At 41.0% G+C, this 23,910-nt stretch overlaps 1 protein-coding gene across 8 annotated transcripts in view; it reads left to right on the top strand.

The window, feature by feature from the left end:
* LOC117303705 (protocadherin Fat 4-like) overlaps positions 1 to 23,910 on the top strand; it is an 87,796-nt gene that overhangs the window by 1,586 nt on the left and 62,300 nt on the right. For 3 of the 8 annotated variants that reach the window (XM_033787979.1, XM_033787978.1, XM_033787977.1), the window contains exons 4-36: positions 682 to 800; positions 1,837 to 1,962; positions 2,355 to 2,548; positions 3,154 to 3,379; positions 3,604 to 4,026; positions 4,325 to 4,530; positions 4,921 to 5,122; positions 5,437 to 5,711; positions 5,820 to 5,958; positions 6,473 to 6,586; positions 7,067 to 7,189; positions 7,675 to 8,079; positions 8,303 to 8,716; positions 8,943 to 9,109; positions 9,564 to 9,822; positions 10,229 to 10,336; positions 11,191 to 11,310; positions 12,719 to 12,841; positions 14,549 to 14,668; positions 15,281 to 15,400; positions 17,690 to 17,803; positions 17,969 to 18,085; positions 18,567 to 18,680; positions 18,800 to 18,922; positions 19,331 to 19,444; positions 19,564 to 19,686; positions 20,088 to 20,201; positions 20,420 to 20,542; positions 21,637 to 21,750; positions 22,410 to 22,529; positions 22,786 to 22,902; positions 23,136 to 23,249; positions 23,729 to 23,848. In XM_033787979.1, coding sequence (XP_033643870.1) covers positions 682 to 800; positions 1,837 to 1,962; positions 2,355 to 2,548; positions 3,154 to 3,379; positions 3,604 to 4,026; positions 4,325 to 4,530; positions 4,921 to 5,122; positions 5,437 to 5,711; positions 5,820 to 5,958; positions 6,473 to 6,586; positions 7,067 to 7,189; positions 7,675 to 8,079; positions 8,303 to 8,716; positions 8,943 to 9,109; positions 9,564 to 9,822; positions 10,229 to 10,336; positions 11,191 to 11,310; positions 12,719 to 12,841; positions 14,549 to 14,668; positions 15,281 to 15,400; positions 17,690 to 17,803; positions 17,969 to 18,085; positions 18,567 to 18,680; positions 18,800 to 18,922; positions 19,331 to 19,444; positions 19,564 to 19,686; positions 20,088 to 20,201; positions 20,420 to 20,542; positions 21,637 to 21,750; positions 22,410 to 22,529; positions 22,786 to 22,902; positions 23,136 to 23,249; positions 23,729 to 23,848 — 5,510 coding nt within the window. The remainder of the gene's footprint in view (positions 1 to 681; positions 801 to 1,836; positions 1,963 to 2,354; positions 2,549 to 3,153; positions 3,380 to 3,603; positions 4,027 to 4,324; positions 4,531 to 4,920; positions 5,123 to 5,436; positions 5,712 to 5,819; positions 5,959 to 6,472; positions 6,587 to 7,066; positions 7,190 to 7,674; positions 8,080 to 8,302; positions 8,717 to 8,942; positions 9,110 to 9,563; positions 9,823 to 10,228; positions 10,337 to 11,190; positions 11,311 to 12,718; positions 12,842 to 14,548; positions 14,669 to 15,280; positions 15,401 to 17,689; positions 17,804 to 17,968; positions 18,086 to 18,566; positions 18,681 to 18,799; positions 18,923 to 19,330; positions 19,445 to 19,563; positions 19,687 to 20,087; positions 20,202 to 20,419; positions 20,543 to 21,636; positions 21,751 to 22,409; positions 22,530 to 22,785; positions 22,903 to 23,135; positions 23,250 to 23,728; positions 23,849 to 23,910) is intronic. The other 5 variants (XM_033787980.1, XM_033787981.1, XM_033787985.1 and 2 more) reach the window with 5 other exon arrangements.

Here is a 23,910-nt window from a genome sequence, read left to right as displayed (position 1 = left end):
GCGCTCAACCGAACACGCGAAAACGCTCAACCGATGACCAAAGTTTCTGGTTGGGGTCGCCAAAACGCACTTCTGTTGTATGTCCATTGGTGCAGGACTTGTAATGGTTGTGGGTTCGAATCCTCACCTAGCTAACCTTTTGATTGTACAATGACTACAATAAGTTTTGCCGCAGTAGAATGAATCCCTATCTTGTGTGCAACTCATAATTATAGACGTACATGATCATAAACTTTGTTGTATGAGAGGGATTGGCTGTTACCATCTTGGTGTTTATATTCCCCTGGAGTTTCTGCCGAGTTCCTTGATGGGAAGATGATCTTAACAAAAGCAGAACAAAACAAAACAATATTTAATATTGGGGGAAAATAAGCTTTCCATTTTATATTTTGTATGAAGATGACAAAACACACAACCTGCTAAAAAGACTACACTCATTGTCTGCTGTCAAGAGAGCATAATTGATTATTTTGCACTCAAATTAATAATAATTGCCGACAAAAAATAATTATGTGACTGTGCTTCAAACTAAACAGAGTGACATAGGCCAGAGCAGACAGACAGAGGAACGATTTCTGTTGACAGAGGTCAACAGAGGGCGCTGTTATTGAACATTAGTTTTTTTTTGCTGGATGTCGGCTGCTAAAACTTGACACATTTGTATTTTCTTGTGCTTTTTAGGACGTATATTGGAACTGACCAAATCGCTCCACAAACATTCAACACTAACCAGGTAGTGTTGTACTGGTATACAGACTTCAATGTTCCAAGTGGAGGCTTTTCAATCAGATATGAAGCCGGTAAGTCACCAACAAATACTTTCTCTAAAAACAATGTTTCCGTTTGATGAAGATGACGGCACTTGTGTGCACTCAGTGTGTAAAATCCCCTGCCCCAGTTATGATAATAACTATGCAACCCTTGAAATCAATTTAAATGTTATCCTCCCGCTCAACATTCTTGTAAACATGGTTAACTGATATTATCAGTGATAAGGGTAGACCCATAAATTGTTGGAGGCCGACAATATTATTATTACTGGGCTAAAGCTTTGGTGGGGGCAAAAGTTCTGTATTTTTTTTCATTCTTTCAAAATTGATATTAATGAGACCCAGCCCAAAATTATAGGCATGATTGGGGACGCACTGGTTCTTCCTGAGCTCATAAGGTTTATCGCCAATAGCAAAATATCAAAAGAGGGGGCTGTTGAACCCGCACAATTTCCACAAAGATATAGGCGATCTGGCGCGAGTCGTGCACGACAACATACATCGCATAGCAAACTGCCCCATATGCCTTCCCACAAAGCACTGCGGTTCTGAATCTCGATAAACCTTATTATGTAGTGCGAGTGTGTTACACTGTATATTTACAGTGAACACAATTCAGATAGTATGCATTTCTGCCTAGTCACAGTGCTTTGCACAACGTCTCTTTTTTAAAAGTGTTTTAAATATTCATTAAAAATGTGATGTTTCACCTCTGGTTTCACATTTGTTACCATATTGTATGTATTGTAATGAGAGTAACACTAACAAGAACGACACGCTTCAGTGTATATTTTTAGTTTATAACTTCATTGTGAAAAACAAAAATCAAATTTTAAAGATCTATGTGTTATAATAAAAACAGTTAATAATTTATGCATTTTACTCACTCGATAAAATCTGGATCTTTTTCATTTAACATGGCTTCGGCCCGTGAAATGGAATTGGTCCTGAATTGTGCCTCAAGATTATTTGACAAATGATACTAGTGATTGGCACTATTGAATGGGTCACCTGTGCGCCTATAATTAAACTCCATGTTTTTTTGTTTTTTTTACTAAAACTTTAGATCCTGATCCTTGTTGGGTTAATCCATGTCAAAATGGGGGTTTTTGTAATAGAATCGGCAGCACTGGGACCAATGGGTACCAGTGCACCTGTCTCCTAGACTTCAGCGGAGTCAACTGTGAAATAGGTAGGCATTTACCCTCGTTATTAAATGGATGATTTATTTACAGTGTTGTTGTTTTATAACAAAATATAAAAAAAGTGTTGTCCTTCGACCATAGTGATCAGCTTTGCATTCACTGGGTATATTTGTAATTTTTCACTGGTGAGATAAATCATTTAAAAGAACTGTCTGAAAAAGAAACAAAAAACTAATGTCAACCCTTTAAAAAATGCAGGGGAAAAAAATAAAATAAGGTTGATCATTGAAGCTTTTACCTGAAAGCTTACATATTAATATATGGCACCAGACTTATTTTCCCACCAGCCTCACTTTAAATACACTACAAATGATTGTAGTTAGTGGAAACAGGCATGCTATATTTACGGTCTGGTAACACTCCTTCTTTTTCTCTCTAGGCACCGTAATCGTTTCACAGACCGCCATCAGTGTGAGCTCCGGTATTCCTGTTATTCAGGGTCGTCTCAGTCAGAGCTTCACCTTTGACCTGACCTTCTCACCGGGTCAAACCCAGTTCCTCCTCACGGGAACTGGTCTGTGGAGCGTCACGTTGCTCTTGAGGAATAATTTAGGAAATCAAGTCGCAACACAGGTAAAGAGAATGTTTTGGTTTTAAACCATTCATTGTTTTCAAAGAGATGAAATCGTCACTTGTTTTCTTCTGTTGAATTGCAGCAAAAACAAGGGGTTTCAAGAGGGGTTCCCAGGTCAAATTTAGTTTTTTGATCCACTCATTTTCCAATAGATGGGGGTCCATATGACATCATGGGGAGGGGGGGGGGTGTTGGATTTTAACCTCACATTAAAATGGTTTAAAAGACCACTTTGATACTCAAGTGATACTCAAAAATAAAGTGCAATTCTTGTCAACATCCAAAAGTTATGGTCTATGCATTATTGCTCAAAGAATTTTTTTAATTCTCAGTTCGTTCCTGAGTTCTAGTGATATTCAATTGAAATGGCATTGTATTTGGGCTTATAACAGGCGAAGAATTTCTTCTTTGCTGTCTGATGATGTCATAATTCAAATTTTGCCCTGAAAGAGGAGTATCAAATAAAATGATATCTTTGCACCATTTTAACAAAGCAACTCTGGCGAAGTGTCTTGCTCAAAAGTACACAAGCGCTAAATTAACCTAAGAAGTAACCCAAAATATGCTCTTTATTCATAACCTATTTTTGTTTTCTCTCTTCCAGAATGTCAATCTTAACAGTCAGCAGGGCAGCGTTCAATGGCGCCCACCAGCAGCCTCCACCATCTTCACCTTACAGTCTACGCTGAACACCAACTCCTTGTCCTGTACGCAGGTGGCATCCGTCTGCGGCGTGATCGGGCGTGGTCAGAGCCCCTCTACACCCTTCTCGATCCGTGGGGTTCAGGGAAGTCCCTCTCTGGTTGGATGTACCTCAGTCCAGTGCAGAGGTGAGTTTGATCCCTTGCTCTCAGCATTTCTTGGTTTGTACATTTTGTACATGGCGTGTTGGGCAACCATTTTTATTCACTTTTTTGTAGACACCCTAAAGAATGGTTAGAATCAATAATTTACTATATTCCCTCTTTTTGAATGTGTTTTAGTTTTATAAATTTTGAATGTAAAAAGAGGATGGCCGCTAAAAACATTTCAATTTGATTAAACTTTTTTCCAGGTCTTGAAATCACCCGGGTGGATTTTGGGGGTAACCTCCGAACCCTCCGCGAGGGCGTCAACAACCAGATCATTCAGTTTGACTTCACCGCGTACACCAACCCCCAAGCAGGCCAGGTGTCCGGCACCAACCTCTGGAAGTTCACCCTCTTCGGGAGCACCCAGTCCAACGGACAAGGCCCCAGGGTCTTGACCAGGACCCTGACGCTAAATCAGGGCCAGTCGAACGCTGTCCCAGGACTCAACGGGAACATTCAGTTCTTGGGGTTGGAGACGACGCTCAGTTTGAATGGCCTGATATGCACCCAAGTGCAGTATATCTGCGTAACCCTCAGCAAAGGGGATAACCCTTCGCCAGATTTCACGATGAGCGGAACGCCGTCGGATGCGGTGCTCACGGTCTGCCAGCCTACTACGTGCAGAGGTTAGTTTGGTTATTTTGGGTCTGATCTACATGGGCCTTGTTTCATAAAGCTGTCGAGTACAAAACTACTGCTCTGCATTTTTCTTTGCTAAGTCAATACGTGTGGATGAGGGTACAGCAGGGAACAAAAAATTAGCCTAACTTCCTAGTTCCCTATTCTTCAACACTGGCAGACGCACTGATCTAGCCGTATCTGTAGTCGAAGTCGCAGTCTCACTTCATGAGCTACTCTACCAATTGTAAAAAGTTTTCAACACTGAACCTTAACCTCAAGATTTGTTTCTGTTTTTCCTCTTAGGAGTGCAAGTCACTGACACCAGCATATCTGTAACATCTGGTACCACACTGCTTGAGCGTCAATCCAACACAATCGGGTTTACTCTCTCCATCTTCACCAGCTCCTCCGGGGGCAGTGTCAGCGGTCAGAATCTCTTCAACATCCACACATTCGGCAGTAATACCCCGACGGGAACCAGCAGTAGGATTTCCGAGCGTGACGTTCCGGTGAGTTTCAGAGGTGGCAACTGTTGCATTCGGGCAAAATGAGGCGTTCGTTATTTTTATATGTATTTTGGGATACACTTGGAGTGAATACTAGTCTTTGACAATGGGAGACTCTTAAGACACTTCTTTTTTGCAGCTCTGAATGTGCACACTTATGCTGAGTATTGCGGGCGTAGGTCTGAGCACCGCACTACTGACAAGAACTGTGAAAAAGGACCATCCAAACGTCTCCCATTACCAAACGTGTTGAGTGCCTTTAATACAATTAAAACCCTATGTATGATGCCATATTTTGTTCAAAAGTTGGGACAATAGAAACACCAAGAGATGAGAGAGTATAACACTGAGAATAAATTATAATTGTTACTTTCTTCTTTTTCAATTTGCCAGGGCAACATTGGCATCACAGCGGGTGTGGTCGCAGTCATCCCGAATCTTTCCACCATGGTGGACCTGAACAACCTCCTGTGCCAACAGGTGGTTGCCCTGTGCACCGAGTTGTCTAAGGGCTCCAACGCCAATCCAGACTTCACCCTGGAACCTGTACAGTCCACAGACGCACTGCAAGACTGTGTCAACATGGAATGCAGAGGTGATTGTTTGAATTCTTAAAGAGTTTCTGAAGACTCATCGCTCAATCGTACTAGCTAGGTCCAGCACCTTTGTATAATTGTATCGCCAAAGGCAAAGACCAGACCCATAGAATTGTTCTCTTTAATCGACAGCAAGACAATCTACTCAGCTCTCTCGCACTCATTACCATACAGTCTCTTCTTATAACAACAGAGTACAGTCTCTTCCCATAAGTCGCTGCGTTGCAATAGTTTATCAATCACAGCTATAGGAAAGACAGCCTCACATTGACCTCTGACATTATGTTTATTCATAAACCATCCTCCTTCCCAGGTGTGTACATCAGTGGAATGACCCTCAACCCCACGGTCAACAGGCAGCTCCTGTACGGCAACAGGAACCACGAGTTGACCTTTAACCTACGCATTCAAGCTGACTCCCCTAGTGCCAGCATCTCTGGATCTAACCTCTGGCAGCTCGTAATCTTTGCCAGTAACCAACTCAACGGACTGGGTCCGAGGAGGGGTCAAGCTGTGGTCACGCTGACCCAGAGCCAGTTGAACGCGGCACTTACTGAAGGGGGCCAGATTAACTTCAATAACTTACAGGTAAAATGAGGTGCCCGCTGCATTGTTGGTTCCCAGCAGAATTATTGATACACAAAAACTGTGGCATTCATGAATACATTTTGATAATATTCAAAATCGTTTTCTCAGGTTACGATGGATCTGAGCTCTGTGACATCCTGTGCTGAGATCATCTACTTATGTGTGCAGCTTCAAAAGGGCCAGGCGCCCAACCCTGATTTCACCCTACAAGGCAATACAGTCCAGTGTCTCAATGTTGAATGCACAAGTAAGTCACTTTTTGCGTCACTTTTAAGTAAGTCACTTTTATGAGATTTTGCAATAAGTGACAATTGTTCGTCACGTTTTGACTGTTGTTATAATGTTGGTTTTCATTTAGCTTTTGAGAAAGACTCTGCTAGGGTCGGAACATCGGGCCATTAACTATCTTTTTGCATTTATACCATCGGTCTTTTTGGTTGGTAAGTTGTTTGCATCAGCTAATTCTATTTTCTCTTGAAAGGGTCTCAGCATAAAGGCCAGTTTGTAGTCGGTCGGGCGATGGTCGGGCGATGGAAATTTCGACACGCATTAAAAAAAAGACACATTTTTAGGCCTCAGCGATGACTATAAACTGTGTCTCGCGTCCAAATTTCCATCACGTGACCATCTCGCGACCGACTATAAACCGGCCTTTAGGGTTTGTGTGAGAGTGGCACAGTCCAGACAGAAACAGTACACCATAAGAAAAATGCATATATATTACAATTCATGTTTTGTTTTCTTTTCGTTTTGTCCCTCAGGCTATGATCCCTGCGTTTCCAACCCCTGCCAAAACAATGGACTCTGCAGCCAAAATGGAAACTCATACACATGCGCTTGCAGCAATGGATGGTCCGGTACATTATGTGGAACAGGTGAGTTCTTTTCTGTGGTAATTGTACCTTTTGTTTTAAAAAGTTTTGTTGTTGAGAAATTGTCTGTCATCACAAAACCTGGCCGACCACTTCAGGATTATGGCTACACTTATCTGATTTGGACTCAAATAGTCCATTCAAAACAACTGCTACCAAGTTGTAACTTACTCCCGTAGCTGAAACAGGGTTACCCCTTTCACAGTCATGGAAGGATGTAGGCTTGCGTATCATCCACAAGGAGCCTTGTTGTTTGAGCAGAATGCACTACCTTCCCATCTCTTTAGGAAGCATTTGTGGCTAAGAGCCTTGCTCAAGGGCACAAGTGTTAATTGGATTTTGAACTCACACTTTGCTGGTGTCCGTCTGGTCTAGTATAAACTTCATAAGCAGTAAGCTTACAGACTAAAATTAAACAATGATGGTTTTGTATAACACCTTTACTTTATAAACAATATTCCATGTTTTTTTGATTTGTTGCAGCTGTAAATGCTTGCCTGAACCACCGGTGTGAGAATGGAGCAGTCTGTATAAACAAACAGTTCAGCTATGATTGCACGTGTACATTCGGATGGACAGGAAACTTCTGCCAGCTTGAAGACAGTGGTAAATAAAACATCTTGATATAAAATACTACTAATTATTGGCCATTATCAGGTGCCTTTAATTATTGATCATAATAATAATTAATAGTATAGATAATAACAACTACAGATGTATATAGCGCATAAGGGTTCTTGGCTAGGACAGTGGTTAAGTTTGCTTGTCTGAGAGCTCTTGGCTTCACAACCAGAATAAATTATTAAGAATAAATTAAATGAAACTCAGAAGAAGTCAAACAGCAGACATTTGTGTGAGGTTTCCTCCCTCCTCTAAAACTTAAACTGTCTTCCTTGTTGTCTATCCTTTTGGGTTATTGGCTAGTACAATTATTAAGTTTGCTTGTCTTAGACTCCTTGGCCTCACCACAGAATGTATGAATGAAATAAAATTAATAGATTAATAGAGGTACCTTAGAAGTGGTTGTCTCTGGCCCTGTAAAGGCTGTGAAAAAAACCTTAAATCAAAATAATTTTTCTTTCTTTTTCAAGGAGTCATTCTCTCTGGTATTCAACTCTTTCTGGCCAACCTCGGCCTCCGAGAGGGCACCACCAACAACAACCTCAACTTCAATCTCATCCTATCGAGTGATGCCTCGGGGCAGACCATCACAGGCACGGGTCTCTGGTCCTTCAACGTGTTCGGAAGCACCCAGCTGGACGGAAGCGGGCAACGCTACGCCTTGTCCACAGCACTGTACAACTCTGTCCTGGCCACCCAGTTGACCGCCGGTGGCATGCTGGCCATCAACGGAGTGCAAGTCAGTCTGGACTTGAGCCAGGTGGTCTGTAGCCAGGTGCCTTATCTCTGCGTTGAGGTGATGCCAGGGGCGTCGGCGTCACCAGCTTTCCGGCTGAGCGGGGACCGGGTGGAGTGTGCCCAGATCAACTGCCAGGGTGAGCTTTTTTTTAAAGTAAAAAAAATTAATTATTCAATTTTGTTTGACCACTTAAGGATGTAGCGCACATTCTCACAAAGCAAGAAGCTTTCTGTAAACCCATACACTTTTGTGCACACAACCATGGTGCTTCATAGGTGCTTGGCATGTCAGGTCTGTTGTTTTATCTAAAAATGAATAGTGGAACAAACTACAACAATCAATGCTTCATCTTTCCCCAGGTGTTGATATAACCAACACACAACTTCAAGTCACATCCAGCAACATAGTCTTAGAACGTGATTCCAGCAACGCGCTCAACTTAGACATGACCATCACAACGAGCCCTACGAGCGCAGGAGTCACCGGGCTTCGTCTCTGGAGGGTTACAACCTTCCTCAGCAACCAGCCGGACGGCGGTGGTACCCAGTTTGGTCAGAGCGTCATCCAGTTGTCCGATGCACAGTCTGGGCTTAATCTCGTACCCGGTCAAGCGGCCGTCATGTCGGCGCTGAGAATAAGCGCCAATGCCGCCAGCTTGATGTGTGGTCAGTTTGGCTATATATGCACTCGGCTTGAGAAGAGCCCTACTGCTACCATTGACTTCACTCTCAACAGACCCTCTTATACGGCGTGTGCTCCTGTCACTTGCAAAGGTAACTATTCTTTGTGTATCTTGGACATTGGGGGAAAAAAAGGTTTAGAGGGCTGGAATTTCACGGCTGCAATGACGGCCATTGCTGTCGCTGCCCTTCAAGTGGCCCTGAAGCCCCTCGAAAATAACCAAACATTACGGCCAAGTTTGCCGTGCTCTTTTCCCCAATGGCTGTAGTGCCCTTTTCACTTTTTAAATCCGTCTATTTTATTTTGATTATCCTATAGGTGTCGAGATCACTGACGTTGTTGGAACCATTTCATCCGGTGTTCCCGTTCACTCAGACACCCCCAACAACGTCGTTGAGTTTGACATCACAGTTTCTTCTAATCCGACTGGAGCCAGCATCAATGGAGCCAACCTGTGGGAGGTCCTAGTGTTCAGCGACGCACAGGTAAAGACATCAATTCAAGTCAAGTCAATTTTTATTTTATACTGCTCTTTCAAAATATAACATTTGATTGAATGATTGATTGATTTAGTTTTATTTATATGCAAGTACACAATAGAAATTGACTTGGATCGTGCTTAAAAAGACATTTGCAAAATATTACATGGATAAGCAAAATGATAAGCACGGAGGATGGACAAGAAAAAGTTAATCTATATAGGACAAAATAAAGGAGAGTGTACATGTACATGCTGTAAGATTAAAGACACTGGACACTATTGGTAATTGTCAAAGACCAGTCTTCTCACTTGGTTCATCTCAATATATTTCAAAAACTCTCCATTGCTCGTTTCCAAGTAAGGTTTATGCTAATAATTATTTTGAGTAACTGCCTTTAAGCCTTTCCACACACCATGCAAAGCTTCAAACACACCTTCTTCACTGTTTGTTTTGATAGGTTGACGGACAAGGCCAAACTGTCATCCAGCAAAGCGCTAACCTCCCAGGCAGTTCCGGCAGCATCTTCCTACAAGCTGGGATCGACATGGTCATCCGAGGGGCTCAGGTCACCCTGAACCTCAATGGGATCTCCTGCAACCAGATCCCATATATCTGCGTCCAGCTTCGAAAGGCGCCCAACCCTAGCCCGGATTTCACCTTCACCCCTGTACCTTCGGACGACGTCCTGGTACACTGTCAACGATTAAATTGCAATGGTGAGATATTGAAAGAACCAAAGTATTTTCCAACTATATGTGATGGTTATACTTGCAAGTCTACTAGTTGTACTTGTAGTTATTCTTATTCTACACACCATGCAAAGCTTCAAACACCATTTAAATGTGATGGGCTTTTTTAGTTTTATTCATGGCTGAAAAGAGCATACAGCAAGCTTCATTTTGACATCTTACACACTAATGTTACTTTGTGTCATAATGTGACAATTACCCGTATTAAATGGAGAGCATATATTTCTCAAAAACAACAGCACCTCAGCAATTAATATTTTAAGGGAAGCTTCCAACCATCATTTTCTTTAAAAGTTTAATGTAAATTTGTGGACGTTTGTGTTTAACCGAAAGTCTTTAACATGTATATGTTGCCTTTATTTGATTCCACCAGCTTGTCGAAGCCAGAACTGTCTGAACGGCGCTGTGTGTGTAGATATTGATCCCGGTCTGTTTAGATGTGAATGCACACCAGGATGGACTGGAACGTACTGTGGTATAGGTAGGTTTCGATACAGCCCACAGAGGCTGGGTAGCCGTCCAATCATCAGTGCTGTACCATTCGCCATTTAAAGCTTGGTTCACTGCTACTTGCTTATGTTTCCATCCACACCCAACCTTCCCACCCCAACCCTCCACTCCCCCTTAACACTTAACAATTATGCCCTTACCCCTTTCCCCTTCCCCTCCCCGTCTTTTTCCTATTCCTTATTTCTATTGATATGCTTAGTTATGATCATGGTTCCATTGCTATTAAAAACAAACTGTTTCAAGAGACCACCTGAGGTCAAACAAGATAGCGTACACACCAAACGTACGCACCAACCACGTCTCTCTGCCAATATTAGGTCTTTCTTTGACCTCAGTGGCAAATTGCTCACAGTGAGATTGAAATTCCCCAGGGTTTTTCTTTCTGAGAATTAGCTCTGTAGTGTGAACAGACCTATAGAGAGATTAGTTGCAATCTAACCTCACAAAATGAGCAACTCTTGTCAATCTCCAAGGCAGTACATGTATACTTAAGCGCCATCTAGCATTACAGAGTCAAGCAATCTTCTGAAGACGATCAGAGCATACTGATTGAATGACCTCCGGTTCTTTTCAGAACCAACATTTCTCAAAAGAGATTCACACATGGCGCTGTTGCAAACCTCACTAACCATACCCCCAACCATGCAAAGTTTCAAATCATTTTTGTTGATTCTGTTTCACTTATTTTGCCTGTGCTTTAACCTCTTGTACTGCTGAACAATTCCACCGCAATCTCCTCAAAGCTTGTCTTAAAATTGACCGTACTGTACCCCGTTGTTTGTTGCCTTGCTATGTTTCTGGTCCTTTTACCCCGTCTAAATGCAGTTGCCGACTATTGTCTGACTACAACACCCTGTCTGAATGGTGGACAGTGTGTCAGCCAATCTAGCAACACCTACCAGTGTACATGTCCGCAACAGTGGATTGGTTTACGCTGCCAAACAGGTATTGTTCAATATGTGTTTCCTTTCTTTTGGGTTGAAGGGGGGGGAGGAGTGGTTGGGGCGAAGCGGAGAAGGGGTTGAGGAGAAAAGGAGGTGAGGTGGGGGCATTGGAAGAGGGGTGAGGGGGGCAGTGGAAGAGGGGTGAGGGGGGGGCAGAGGGGGAGGGGCAGAGTTTCTTCATCAGGGGTCAGAGGGGGAAGAGGGGTTTCGGCGACAAGGAAGCAAAGTCGGGTGAGGGGGGAAGTTGAGGAGGGGTGAGGAGAGATTTCCACGATGGTCGTTCTTGTAGCCTTAAGCCTGATTCATACTTCCTGCGAATGCGAAGCGAATTTGACGTGAATTTGACATCGCAGCCCTGTTTTCGCAGCGAATGTTTTTTAACGTTTTCAAGTAGGTTAATCTCACTGCCCAGATAAGAAATTATAATTGATGCTTTGATGATGCCATCGGTTTCAAATTAAGTATATTTCAAAAATTCATTTCATGAGAACCACAGCTGTCATGATTTGAATCTTTTCATTGTCGGTGAAAGTTTAATGTATGAAAATTATTGACATTTTTAGTGACTTAAATTGATCTGGCTTCCTGTCCCGACTGGAAGTTCAAATAAATTACATATTGTAAAGCTCTTAATGGTTTCTATGGTGGTCAATGATCTGTCATCGTTCAAACGCCATCTTTAGACCTATCTTTTCAATCGTTCGTTTGAACCAAAGTGATTTTCTAGCGACCGGTGCCTTCGAATGGTCCTACAGATAGTGTGTGCCTTATTAATTCTCTGTTATTAATTATATTATTATATGGAAAGGTTTGCGGTAACACCATGTAATGACTATCTCTAATGAGTTGGGGTGGTTCTGAAGACGATCAGAGCATACTGATCGAAACGTCAAGTTGAAACCAATGGTTCTTTTCATTCAGAACCACCCCAACTCATTAGAGATAGTCATTACATGGTGTTACCGCAAACCTTTCCATATCGTATATCCACCATGCAAAGTTTCAAATCCTACTTAATTAAAACCCAAACACGACGCTTTTGTGATGTCACCAAAGCTCAATATTTAGTTTTGTTTACATTCATGGTGTCAGTTCAGTATGCTCCTTTTTACACCCTGACAAAGATTTTTCTTTACACTCTTAAAAGCAACTCCGAAATCATTTTGTTGTTGTACACAGTCTCCTCTTTTTGAAAGCCTGTATTTGATCATATTCTACTTGTAAATCATTGCTTTCTTTGTACATACTCTTTGCAAATCACTGCATCATCAAAGCATTCACTTAAGGAAAAATCAAAAAATTCTCATCTTGCAAATCTTGTCTGCATCAAAAGAAATTCCTGAAGTCATCTAATGTCTAACGTCTTTCGCAAAATTCTTTTGTAACACGCATTATAATTCTTTCTTTAGACAATCCGTGCCTACCGAACAATCCTTGCCTGAATGGAGGTACCTGCTCCACTGATCAGAATGGAATCTACACTTGCACCTGCATCAATAACTACATCGGACAAAACTGCCAAATAGCACCAAGTAAGTTTTGTCTTGTTCATAAATCACACTCTAAGACCAATGAAATGACACTCCCTAGGACCCTCCAATGAAACTAACTACCCTATAGATTCTCCAACAACTGTCTACTGAGTATGACCTCCCCTGACCTGTTATGACCCTCAGAACGACCCTTTAGATAGCATGACTGACCCTCAGTATGACCTTTTAATGATCTTACAATGACGTCCAAATAAACATCCAATAGCCATGTAATGGTTGCAGCCAAGTGCTGGGCGAGCCTGTCCAGAATTTATACAGTTCTCCCAGCACTCTGAGCAAAATACAAAATAATCCCCCAGGCTAGATTGCACTTAAGCAATGATAGTCCCATATCTAAACATGGATAACTTTTTTTCAACTGCTCTCCCTTGGTGGACTTCAATTGGTCTAGCTACAACACTGCCAATGATCCTCACCATGACATTTTAATGACCCTACAATGAACCTCCTCAGAGCTAGACTTGGTTCCAAGTCTTTGATCGTGGCTTTTGAGTCGTCCTGATAGCCGCTACAAACAGCGCCCTCGTGTGATCAACCTTCGTCATTTAGCCTACGATAGCTAATAATGTGGCGGCGTTTTTCACGGCTGAGATGCAGAAGAATAACCGCGATCTAAGACTTGAATCAAGTCTGCCTCAGAGCCTGAATCGACCCTCCAAAGATTTCTATTATCTTTGTGTTTGTGTGTGCGGTGGGGCTTTTGGGATGTAGTCATTGGGATCTCTCTGGAGCTATGGAGACATAAGCCTGACAGGTGGGGGTTTCAGGGTGGTAGATTAGCTTTATTTTGGGGTGTGGTTCTACTTACAGGTACCCTAGTTTAAGGTCAAGCTTTATCCTCAATAGACCCAATGGGATTAAGTGACAAGGGCTCGATTCCAAAAAGCTCTAAGATTCGTCGTAAGATGAGTTGTCAAATCGCCAGAGTGATTTTGTGTTTTGACATCACACTTTGCTAAGCAATTAACTTGTACAAATTTGTGACTGTTTTAATTTTGATTAATTCGGTGTTGAACGAAGAAAGCTCGACTACGAGAGCTAGATTTGAACTTCTGATCTCTGGCGCCACATTCACAACAGAGAAATCCCACTCTAAACAACTTGTCTTTGTTCAATCAAAACTTATTTAAAATCTACCAATCATAAGTGATTGCTTTGAATAATTTACCCACTTATTATTGTTTGATTACTTTTTTGTTACATTTTGGGCCAGATGGATTACCGTTTTTCCTTCACTTTTAGCCAAGGCTCAGCTAATTCATGAGTTCATTGCATTGTAGTATTGAATCCCCTACCACCCCTCTTACCACCCCACTCCCCCTTCCCTCAAACACACAGACACCAACCAGATAAATGCTAGTTAACATTATTACCTTTAACATTAACCCCACCCCCTGTACTACAGCTCTGATAAAGGTCATCTGACACCAATTGGTTATCTTCCAGTTTAGGAAACGTAATGCTTTTGGTTTTTGATGGATTCATTGGAGAGGAAAAAATACCACGGGGGATATGGTTGATATTCTGTAGCCAGTTCTAACAATTTGGTGCTTTTTTATCTCTTCCCCAATTCCTTCCCTCCCCCTTGTTTTATTGGCCATGGTCCCGCCCTTCTCTGTTCACTCCCTCTCTCTCTCTTTCGTTGCTTCTATTCGCTTTCTTTTTCACTTCCCTTCTCCCCAAAAGACCCTTGCGTTAGTACCCCTTGCCAAAATGGGGGTATCTGTGAGCGAATCGGCCTAGGGTCCAACTATGAATGCCTCTGCACGTTTGGCTTTGAAGGACAGTTCTGTGAAACTCTACTAGGTTGGTGTTCATTCATGTTTGTAAACAAAAAAAAGGCTCTTTTGACCAATCTTAACATTCAACTTGTGTCACATGGTTTCCATTTTGGCCAATGAAAGGCAAAGGTCACTGAAAAATTACTACATTTGGGGGATTACCCCCGCACATGGTTAATTTTTGCATTTATCTAGAAAAAAGCCACAGTATATTCAAAATGTTAAGTTTATATTTGAAATTCTCTTTTTTGAAGATCTCACTTCAGTAGTGATTTGTATCAGCTAAATACGTTTTTGACTACTTCTTTTTCAAAAAAAAAGCAGCCCCACAAATTTTGTAGTTACTCAAAACTTATTGCCATAAAAATCTCAAAAATTATCAAAAATATGGAAGGTTCAAAGCACAGCATTTTGTTCTACAAAAGACAAAACCCCACAAGTTTTATATAATGTAAATACAAGATCTGAAAAATAACTCTTGAAGATGACAAATTTTATAATTCTTCATACTTCATCTTCCTCTACTCCTTTGTTCCTGGTTTTGAAATGTTCATTCTTTCAATTCTACAATCCCTTCTCTACCCCCTCTCCTTGGTATTGCCTCCCTCTTGCTCCCCGTCCCATCGCTCTTTCTTAGATCCCTGCGTTAGTAGCCCATGCCTGAACGGAGGTAACTGTAGCGGAATTGACATGACCTATGTCTATGAGTGTCAATGTACCGAGGAGTACGAAGGCATCAACTGCCAATCCAGGAAAAGTAAATTCCCAGCGAGAATGTCTTGTGTGTAAAAACCACTGCCACCGCTAACCCATCCATACACATTATAAACAAAACAAATCGCTTAGAGAGGTTTGCGGTAGCACCGTGTTGGTCCTGAGAAGAACCGCTGGTTAATGACTCAATGTTTCAATCAGTTTGCTCTGATTGTCTTAAGGGCCATCCTCTCCCTGAAGACGATCAGAGCATACTGATTGAAACGTTGAGTCATAACCACTGGTTCTTTTCATAACCAACTTAACTTAACTGGGATTTTCACATGGCCGTACCGCAAACCTTTCTCAGTTATACTTCCACCATGCAAAGTTTTAAATCCTACTTAAAGCAAATCATTGATTGTTGTTAGCATCTTGTGTTCACATTGCACTCAAATCTCAAGTCTGTTGTCATACATGTATTTCTGCCACCTTGGTCTTGTACCCTGTGTCCTTGATATTGGTGTTTGTTGTAACGAAAAAAGCACCAGGGGTTGACTTCACAAAACTACTCCTAACTTAGGATCGATTCCAGGATTTATAATGAGTCCCAACCATAAGATTGATCCTACGCACGTTCGATCCTAGGATTGATTTTCACAAATCCAGTTTAAGCAATAAATGTGTTCTTTGTATTTGGAAACAATAGACCGATCCACTAAGCTCCGCCCCATTGCGTATTGACCAATCACAACGCAACGAAGGTCCGACACTTAGGTCCGACATGCGTGTGCGTATCTTGGCGCGCGCGGCAGAGTTGTGCAGAAATGCATTGGAGAGCCCCACGTGTTCTTGCTCACACGTGCGTCGTGGGCGGAGCATAATGGATCGGTCTATTGTTTGTATCTCTGCACACTCTGATGATCTTTATCGCACCCTTCCTGCCTTTTTACCAATTAAAAAATTTATTTTTAAAATATATTTAATCTGCACCATCTGCTAAAGGTTTACTTGCTTCACTCCTGTCTCATTTCTCAATGCGTCCAGTCAACCGTTTGTCAGCATTCATTCGTCGTGCATCTCAACCCTTTGTTGTTGGTGATGGAAGTGTTCCCAACAGTGCCAACTTATGTTTGATAGTAATGTGTGTGGCGCCCAGCGGGGTGGTGCGATAGTTAAAGGATTTGGGTACTTTTTGTAACACAAAACACAATGTTCACAGACTGAATAATAGATAGTAGAAGGCTTCCCTTAAAATATTACTTCCTGAGGGAGGGGAGTGGAATTCGATGGGAGCATCATTGGTGTAACAAGCAGTGTTCAAGATGATGGTTCGAATCCCAGGCAAGGCGCTCTAGTCCTTTTAGTGTGTAACTGTCAAACTTGTCATGTGAGGAGCTGTGTTTTTGGTGATGGGGGAAATTGACATTTGTCATGGTGTGCTGTGAAGTTGTATTTTGTAATTTTTGTTTCCACATTAACTTCAATTAACTTCATTGGTTTTGTTTCACATGTGTTTTTGGTTTATGTTTCAATTCTCTGTGTAGGGTGGCATTGTTTTACATAGTGTTAACCTCAACGTAATTTCTATCTTTGGTAATATTTATTTCATTTTCTTCATTCTTTCATAAATTTTGTCCTTGTTTACTCATCCACATACATGAGTTATTGAATTTTCTGCACCCTGAATATTGTGGTATAGTCGTGAAAACTTGTTTCTTTTTATTACTATTTTATTTCCAGAGCAGTGGCATAGCTATTTGTGGAACCCAATTTGCATAATGCCTGTATGTAAGCACAAAAAGTTGCTTAGCACAAACAACTTTTTGCTTAACCAAAATGTACTAGAACACCATATAGTTACCGTTGCTGCAACTGCTACCCTGGTCATTTCTTACTTTGCCAAGAAATTTGCTAAGCAGAATTTTCTGCTCAAACAGTTTTATGACAATGTAAACAAACTCACTCACTGAAAAAGATTGTTTCCAAGTTTTGGTGGCCTGACCCAAAAATTCTTGAATGGTGCTTTCCCATAGTTTGAACTTTCATTCAAAACCTTCAAAATAACCTTTTTAATGTTTCTGGCTAACAACCACTCCAGTGTTTCAGTCAATCACGCTTGTGCTTTATTAGCAGCATTCTAAGTCTAGTTGGAATTACAAAGGTCATAGGTTTGAACCCCATCAAGAAATATGACTTTGATTTTTTACACAGAACTCGGGAAAGTACTGAGTATACAATGCTTACACATACATGTATCAGAGTAATGGGTTAAACCAAAATGAGTATTCTTTATCCCTGATGCAAATTTGTGACTATTCTAATTCTTGACTGTGTTTCCTTTTACATTCAGATCCCTGCGCCAATAATCCTTGCCTTAATGGTGGTGTATGCAACCAGATCGGAACAAACTACCAGTGTGCTTGCGACGTAGGGTACACTGGAACAAACTGTGGAATTCTAATCAGTAAGTTTAATATAAACAGGAAGCAAACAAAAACGTAGCCCCACCTTCCAGGAAAAATGCTGATCCTCGAGCGTCACTGAGTGACGGAGATGAGCGCTGTTTAAGAAGCCACTATTATTAAATATTATTTATAAATGTTATTCTTTTTCCCTCTACCTCATTCAGATCCTTGTGACAATAACCCATGCCTAAACAACGGTCAGTGTTTCTGGAGTGGTTCCAGCTTTGTGTATCAATGCCAGTGCGCTTCGGGCTACAGTGGAGACAACTGCCAGATATACAGTAAGTTTGTCAAATTTAGAAATCAAAAATTCTACTTAAAGACACGGGACACTTTTGGTAATTGTCAAATACCAGTCTTCTCACTTGGTGTATCTCAACATATGCATAAAATAACAAACCTATGAAAATTTGGGCTCAATTGGTTGTCGAAGTTGCGAGATAATAATGAAAGAAAAAACACCCTTGTCACACGAAGTTGTGTGCTTTCAGATGCTTGATTTCGAGACCTCAAGTTCTAAACTTGAGGTCTCGAAATCAATTTCGTGGAAAATTAGTTCTTTCTCCAAAACTAGGTCACTTCAGAGGGAGCTGTTTCTCTTAATGTTTTATACCATCAACCTCTCCCCATTACTCGTTACCAAGTAAGGTTTTATGCCAATAATTATTTTGAGTAATTACCAATAATGTCCACTGCCTTTAACCATCATTCCTCTTGAAACCTTTTTCTCTTGAAGATAAATATCTATTTGTATTTTTCTAGATTTGTGTCTAAACTTCCCGTGCCAGAATGGAGGTGTTTGCTCCCAGGCTGGTTCCTCCTTCACTTGTCAATGTGCACCGGGTTACACTGGTAACACTTGCTCAACAGTAATAAGTAAGTATTAAAGACAGTGTACCGGCCAGTCTTATTACAGTGCGCCCTCTATAGTTTACCGCAGAAGAGGCTGTTTTCTGCCAAATTTTTACTGTCTCACTATCTTTTCTTTTTGACAGATTTTTGCCAGACCAACATCAACCCATGCCAGAATGGAGGCACATGCGTATCCTTCGGAACTAGTTACCAATGTCAGTGCCTTGCGGGTTACACTGGTAACCAATGTACAACTGTCATAATAAGTGAGTATTAAAAACCTTTTTACCGCTGGTACTTGTTTAAAAAAAATTGTCGAGACCTTGTTTTTGACAATATCACTCAGACGACATCCAATATAAAATTATCAAGGACGAGGCCTCAAGAAATGAGATTGTGTTGTTTGTGACTGGATACCCGCTGTTCTTTGATCAACTGTTTTAACATGTTTGCCAGTGTTCTGATGGGAGACCTTTTAGACGCTGGCGGCAGCAGACTCATCAGACTTAACAGACATTGCTGCTCTGAGCCTGCGCACACGTGCTCAGTATTGCGCGCAAAGTCCTAAGCACACGCACTACTGTTGAACACTGTGAAAAAGGACCATCCAAAAGTCCCTCACTAAGACTTTTTTTTTTTCTCTGAAAGATAAATATCTATTTGTATTTCTCTAGATTTGTGTCTAAACTTCCCGTGTCAGAATGGAGGTGTTTGCTCCCAGGCTGGTTCCTCATTCACGTGTCAATGTGCACCGGGTTACACTGGTAACACTTGCTCAACAGTAATAAGTAAGTATTAAAGACAGTGTACCGGCCAGTCTTATTACAGTGCGCCCTCTATAGTTTACCGCAGAAGAGGCTGTTTTCTGCCAAATTGTTACTGTCTCACTATCTTTTCTTTTTGACAGATTTTTGCCAGACCAACATCAACCCATGCCAGAATGGAGGCACATGCGTATCCTTCGGAACTAGTTACCAATGTCAGTGCCTTGCGGGTTATACTGGTAACCAATGTACTACTGTCATAATAAGTGAGTATTCAAAACCTTTTTACCGCTGGTACTTGTTTAAAAAAAATTGTCGAGACCTGGTTTTTGACAATATCACTGAGACGACATCAGAGATCAAATTATCAAGGACCAGGGGCTCAAGAAATGAGATTGTGTTGTTTGTGACTGGATACCCACTGTTCTTTGATCAACTGTCTGGCGTTGTTCTGATGGGAGACCTTTGAGAAGCTGGCGGCAGCAGACTCATCAGACATTACGGACATTGCTGCTCTGAGCCTGCGCACACATGCTCAGTATTGCGCGCAAAGTTCTCAGCACACGCACTACTGTTGAGAACTGTGAAAAGGGACCGTCCAAAAGTCTCTCATTTAAACTTTTTTTCTCTCTCTCTGGATGGTAAATATCTATTTGAATTTCTCTAGATGTGTGTCAAAACTTCCCGTGTCAGAATGGAGGTGTTTGCTCCCAGGCTGGTTCCTCCTTCACGTGTCAATGTGCACCGGGTTACACTGGTAACACTTGCGCAACAGTAATCAGTGAGTATAAAAGACAGAATACCAGCTACCCTGGAGAGGTTATTTTCCCCCAATTATGGGGGCCAAATAAAAACTTTACACCTGCAACTCAGCAGAAAAATTGTGATCTGAAAATGTTTGACATGAATGTGAAAAAAACATTTGCCAGCCTCGCTCAAAAAAAAAACTCCTGAAGTTACTAACGCAAAGGATTGTTTTTTTCTCTTTCTTTTTGACAGATTATTGCCAGACCAACATTAACCCATGCCAGAATGGAGGCACGTGCTTATCTGTTGGAACTAGTTACCAATGTCAGTGTATTGCGGGTTACACTGGTAACCAATGTACTACTGTCATAATAAGTGAGTATTCAAACCCAACTACCAATGGTACACTTAAAGACACCTTTGGAAGTTGTGACCATGGCCCAAATTATAGAACTGCTTGAGCAAAAAATTTGCTCAAGCAAGAAAATAGCTCGCTTGTTTTACACAGGTTACTGGCAAAAATTTCATGCCATATACATCGCTTGTGACTGGTATTTAGCTGTTGTTTACTTACATACATTGTAACAATTGAGTGGAGTCTTTGCCGGTAATCTGATTTTACTAAGAAAGGATTCTTTTGCTTAAGCAATATTTTGTGCTTAAGCAGCTCTATGAAATTTAGCCCAGTATTCTCACTTGGTCGATCTCAACATATGCAAAATAACAAATCTGTAAAAAAAAAATTACTCGATTTGTCATTGAAGTTGCAGGAGATCAATGAAAGAAAGAACACCCCTGGTGCATAAATTTGTTTGCTTTCAGATGCGTGAAATGAGCTTCAGGCCTGAAGTTCTTTAATAATTGAGTGAGAAATGACCCCTTTCCGAGGCAATACTGTTCATTTCGCTTCATCATTTGACGGCCTTTTGTGTAGATGCTTGCGTAAGCATTCTGTGTCTGAAGAGAATTACCTCTTTCAATACGCATTACTGTTCAGTTCGCTTCATCATTTGATGGTCTTTTGGTGTTTTCTCTGTGTAGATGCGTGCGTTAGCATTCTGTGTCTGAATAAAATTATTTCTTTCAATACGCATTACTGTTCAGTTCGCTTCATCATTTGATGGTCTTTTGGTGTTTTCTCTGTGTAGATGCTTGCGTTAGCATTCTGTGTCTGAAGAAAATTATTTCTTTCAATACGCATTACTGTTCAGTTCGCTTCATCATTTGATGGTCTTTTGGTGTTTTCTCTGTGTAGATGCTTGCGTTAGCATTCTGTGTCTCAAGAAAATTACCTCTTTCAATACGCATTACTGTTCAGTTCGCTTCATCATTTGACGGTCTTTTGGTGTTTTCTCTGTGTAGATGCTTGCGTTAGCATTCTGTGTCTGAAGAAAATTATTTCTTTCAATACGCATTACTGTTCAGTTCGCTTCATCATTTGATGGTCTTTTGGTGTTTTCTTTGTGTAGATGCGTGCGTAAGCATGCCGTGTCTGAATGGTGGTGTGTGTTCCCAGTTTGGCTCAGGGTACCAGTGCCAGTGTCAGCAAGGGTACAGTGGTGTTACTTGTGGTATAGTACAGAGTGAGTATATTTTTGTAATGTATTGTGAATTTTATAAAGTGTGTTTAGAAAACTGGTTACCTGTGACCTTTATAAAATGTGTCCAGAAAACCCTAGGTTTTATAAAAATGTGTCCTGAAAACTAGCTACCTTGAAGTTTTAAGAAATGTGTCCAGAAAACTTGTTACCTGTGAGTTTTATAAAGTTTGTCTAGAAAACTAGTTACCTGTGAGTTCTTAAAAAATGTGTTTGGAAAACTAGTTACCTGTGAGTTCTTAAAAAATGTGTCCAGAAAACTAGTAAACTGTGAATTTCATAAATTGTGTCCAAAAAACTGTGATTTTTTTTAATGTTCCAAAAACTAAGTTTTATAAAAAAACATCCAGAAAAAACATTACCTGTAAGTTTTATGAAAAATAAGAGTACTATAAAAAGTGTCAAAAAAACAAAGCAGAATCCGTGAGTTTTATTAAACCTATCCAGAAAACTAGTTACCTGTCATTTGTATTTAGTGATTCCAGAAAACCAGTTACCTGTGAGTTTTGCAATTTGTATTGTGGGTTTTAATATGGAGTACTTGAGCTAGAGGTTAGGGCATACGCAGAAAGGGGCGTAGGGGCGAAGACTACATTCTTGAGTCAAACTCTTACACATGTCTCGCTACCTTTTCTTTATGACAGACGTTTGCTTCACCAGCAACCCTTGCCAGAATGGAGGCACGTGCTTATCCATCGGAACTAGTTACCAATGTCAGTGCATGGCAGGTTATACTGGTAGCACCTGCGCTAACATAGTAATAAGTGAGTATTCAGACCCTTTTACCACTTGTACTTTGGGTGCATGATTAGCTTCCAATGACGACCCCGCGGTGCTCATTTGGGTGAGCAACAACAGCTAATCGAACAAGGTCACGCACCTCGGGCCAGCCCTAAGTGACCCGTTCCACAAGCAGGGCACTTGGGGATTGGAGCGTGTCAGTTGACTGTTGGATTTCAGTGGAGGATTGTATGCTAATACAATACTGCAAATGAAATAACCATGTTTTTTTTATTACAGATCCTTGTCTGAACAACCCATGTCAGAACGGTGGTGCATGCCAGAGTGGGACTGGGTCAACTTATACGTGTCAATGCTTGATTGGGTACACAGGACTTAACTGCCAAACCCAATTGAGTAAGTTCACAAATAAGGGAAAATAGTCATCACTGCATTAACTATCTTTCTGAAAGTTTGTATATACTCAGCGCCTTGAGTACCTCGTTTGGTAGATGTATAATATGAATTGATATTATTTGTTGTATTAATGGAAACAGACAAACGAACAATAATACAAACAAACAAACAAACAAATAGCTAAACAAGCACGATTTAAATAATTGGTTCTTTGTTATTTTGTTGAAATGAAGCCGGATGTGCAAGCAACCCGTGTATGAATGGAGGCAATTGTTTACAAGTTGGATCCGGGTACCAATGTCAGTGCTTAGCGGGTTACACAGGAACTAGGTGTAGCATATCTCTAAGTGAGTATTTCAGTATTTCAAAAGCAGTTGTTTTTTCTTCATCTATCGACCAGTAGCCTAGGCCCAATTTCATAGCTCTGCTTACTGCCAAATTCTACGCTTGCGATCACTATTCTCCACTAACAGGGCAAGCACCAATATTTTTATAAAGAATATTTATTTTTGTTAAAATTACTCATGTACACCAATGTGAGTTAACACTGTATACTGGAGGTGGGATTCGAACCCAAGACCCTTGCGATTCTAGAGCAGTGTCTTACCAACTAGACCACCGAGATAGCTCGTACGGGTATGACCATCTGTTTCCATGATTCATTTTATTAATGTTTTATTGTCACACGTAAAATTATACAGTGAAAGTGCATTTTGGTTTTGCGTGTCCAAAACATGTTTTTACTCAAATACACACTAAAACACATAAAAATACATTGATACTTTGGATACAGACTTCAGGTGATTTTTTTTCTTTGACTTTACAGACCCTTGTGACAGTAACCCGTGTCAGAACAATGGGAATTGTAACTGGTTTAATCCAAGCTTCATCTATCAGTGCCAGTGCCAACCGTCCTACACCGGTGACCGATGTGAAACATTACTGGGTGAGACTCTCTCGTTTGCTTCATAATATAATCTAAACACTTAGTAGTGTCTCAAATGAACC

Source organism: Asterias rubens, chromosome 20 (assembly GCF_902459465.1).
Source record: "Asterias rubens chromosome 20, eAstRub1.3, whole genome shotgun sequence".
NCBI lineage: Eukaryota > Metazoa > Echinodermata > Asteroidea > Forcipulatida > Asteriidae > Asterias > Asterias rubens.
The sequence above is the reverse complement of the archived record's forward strand: the minus strand, read 5'-3'. Positions and strand labels throughout refer to the sequence as shown.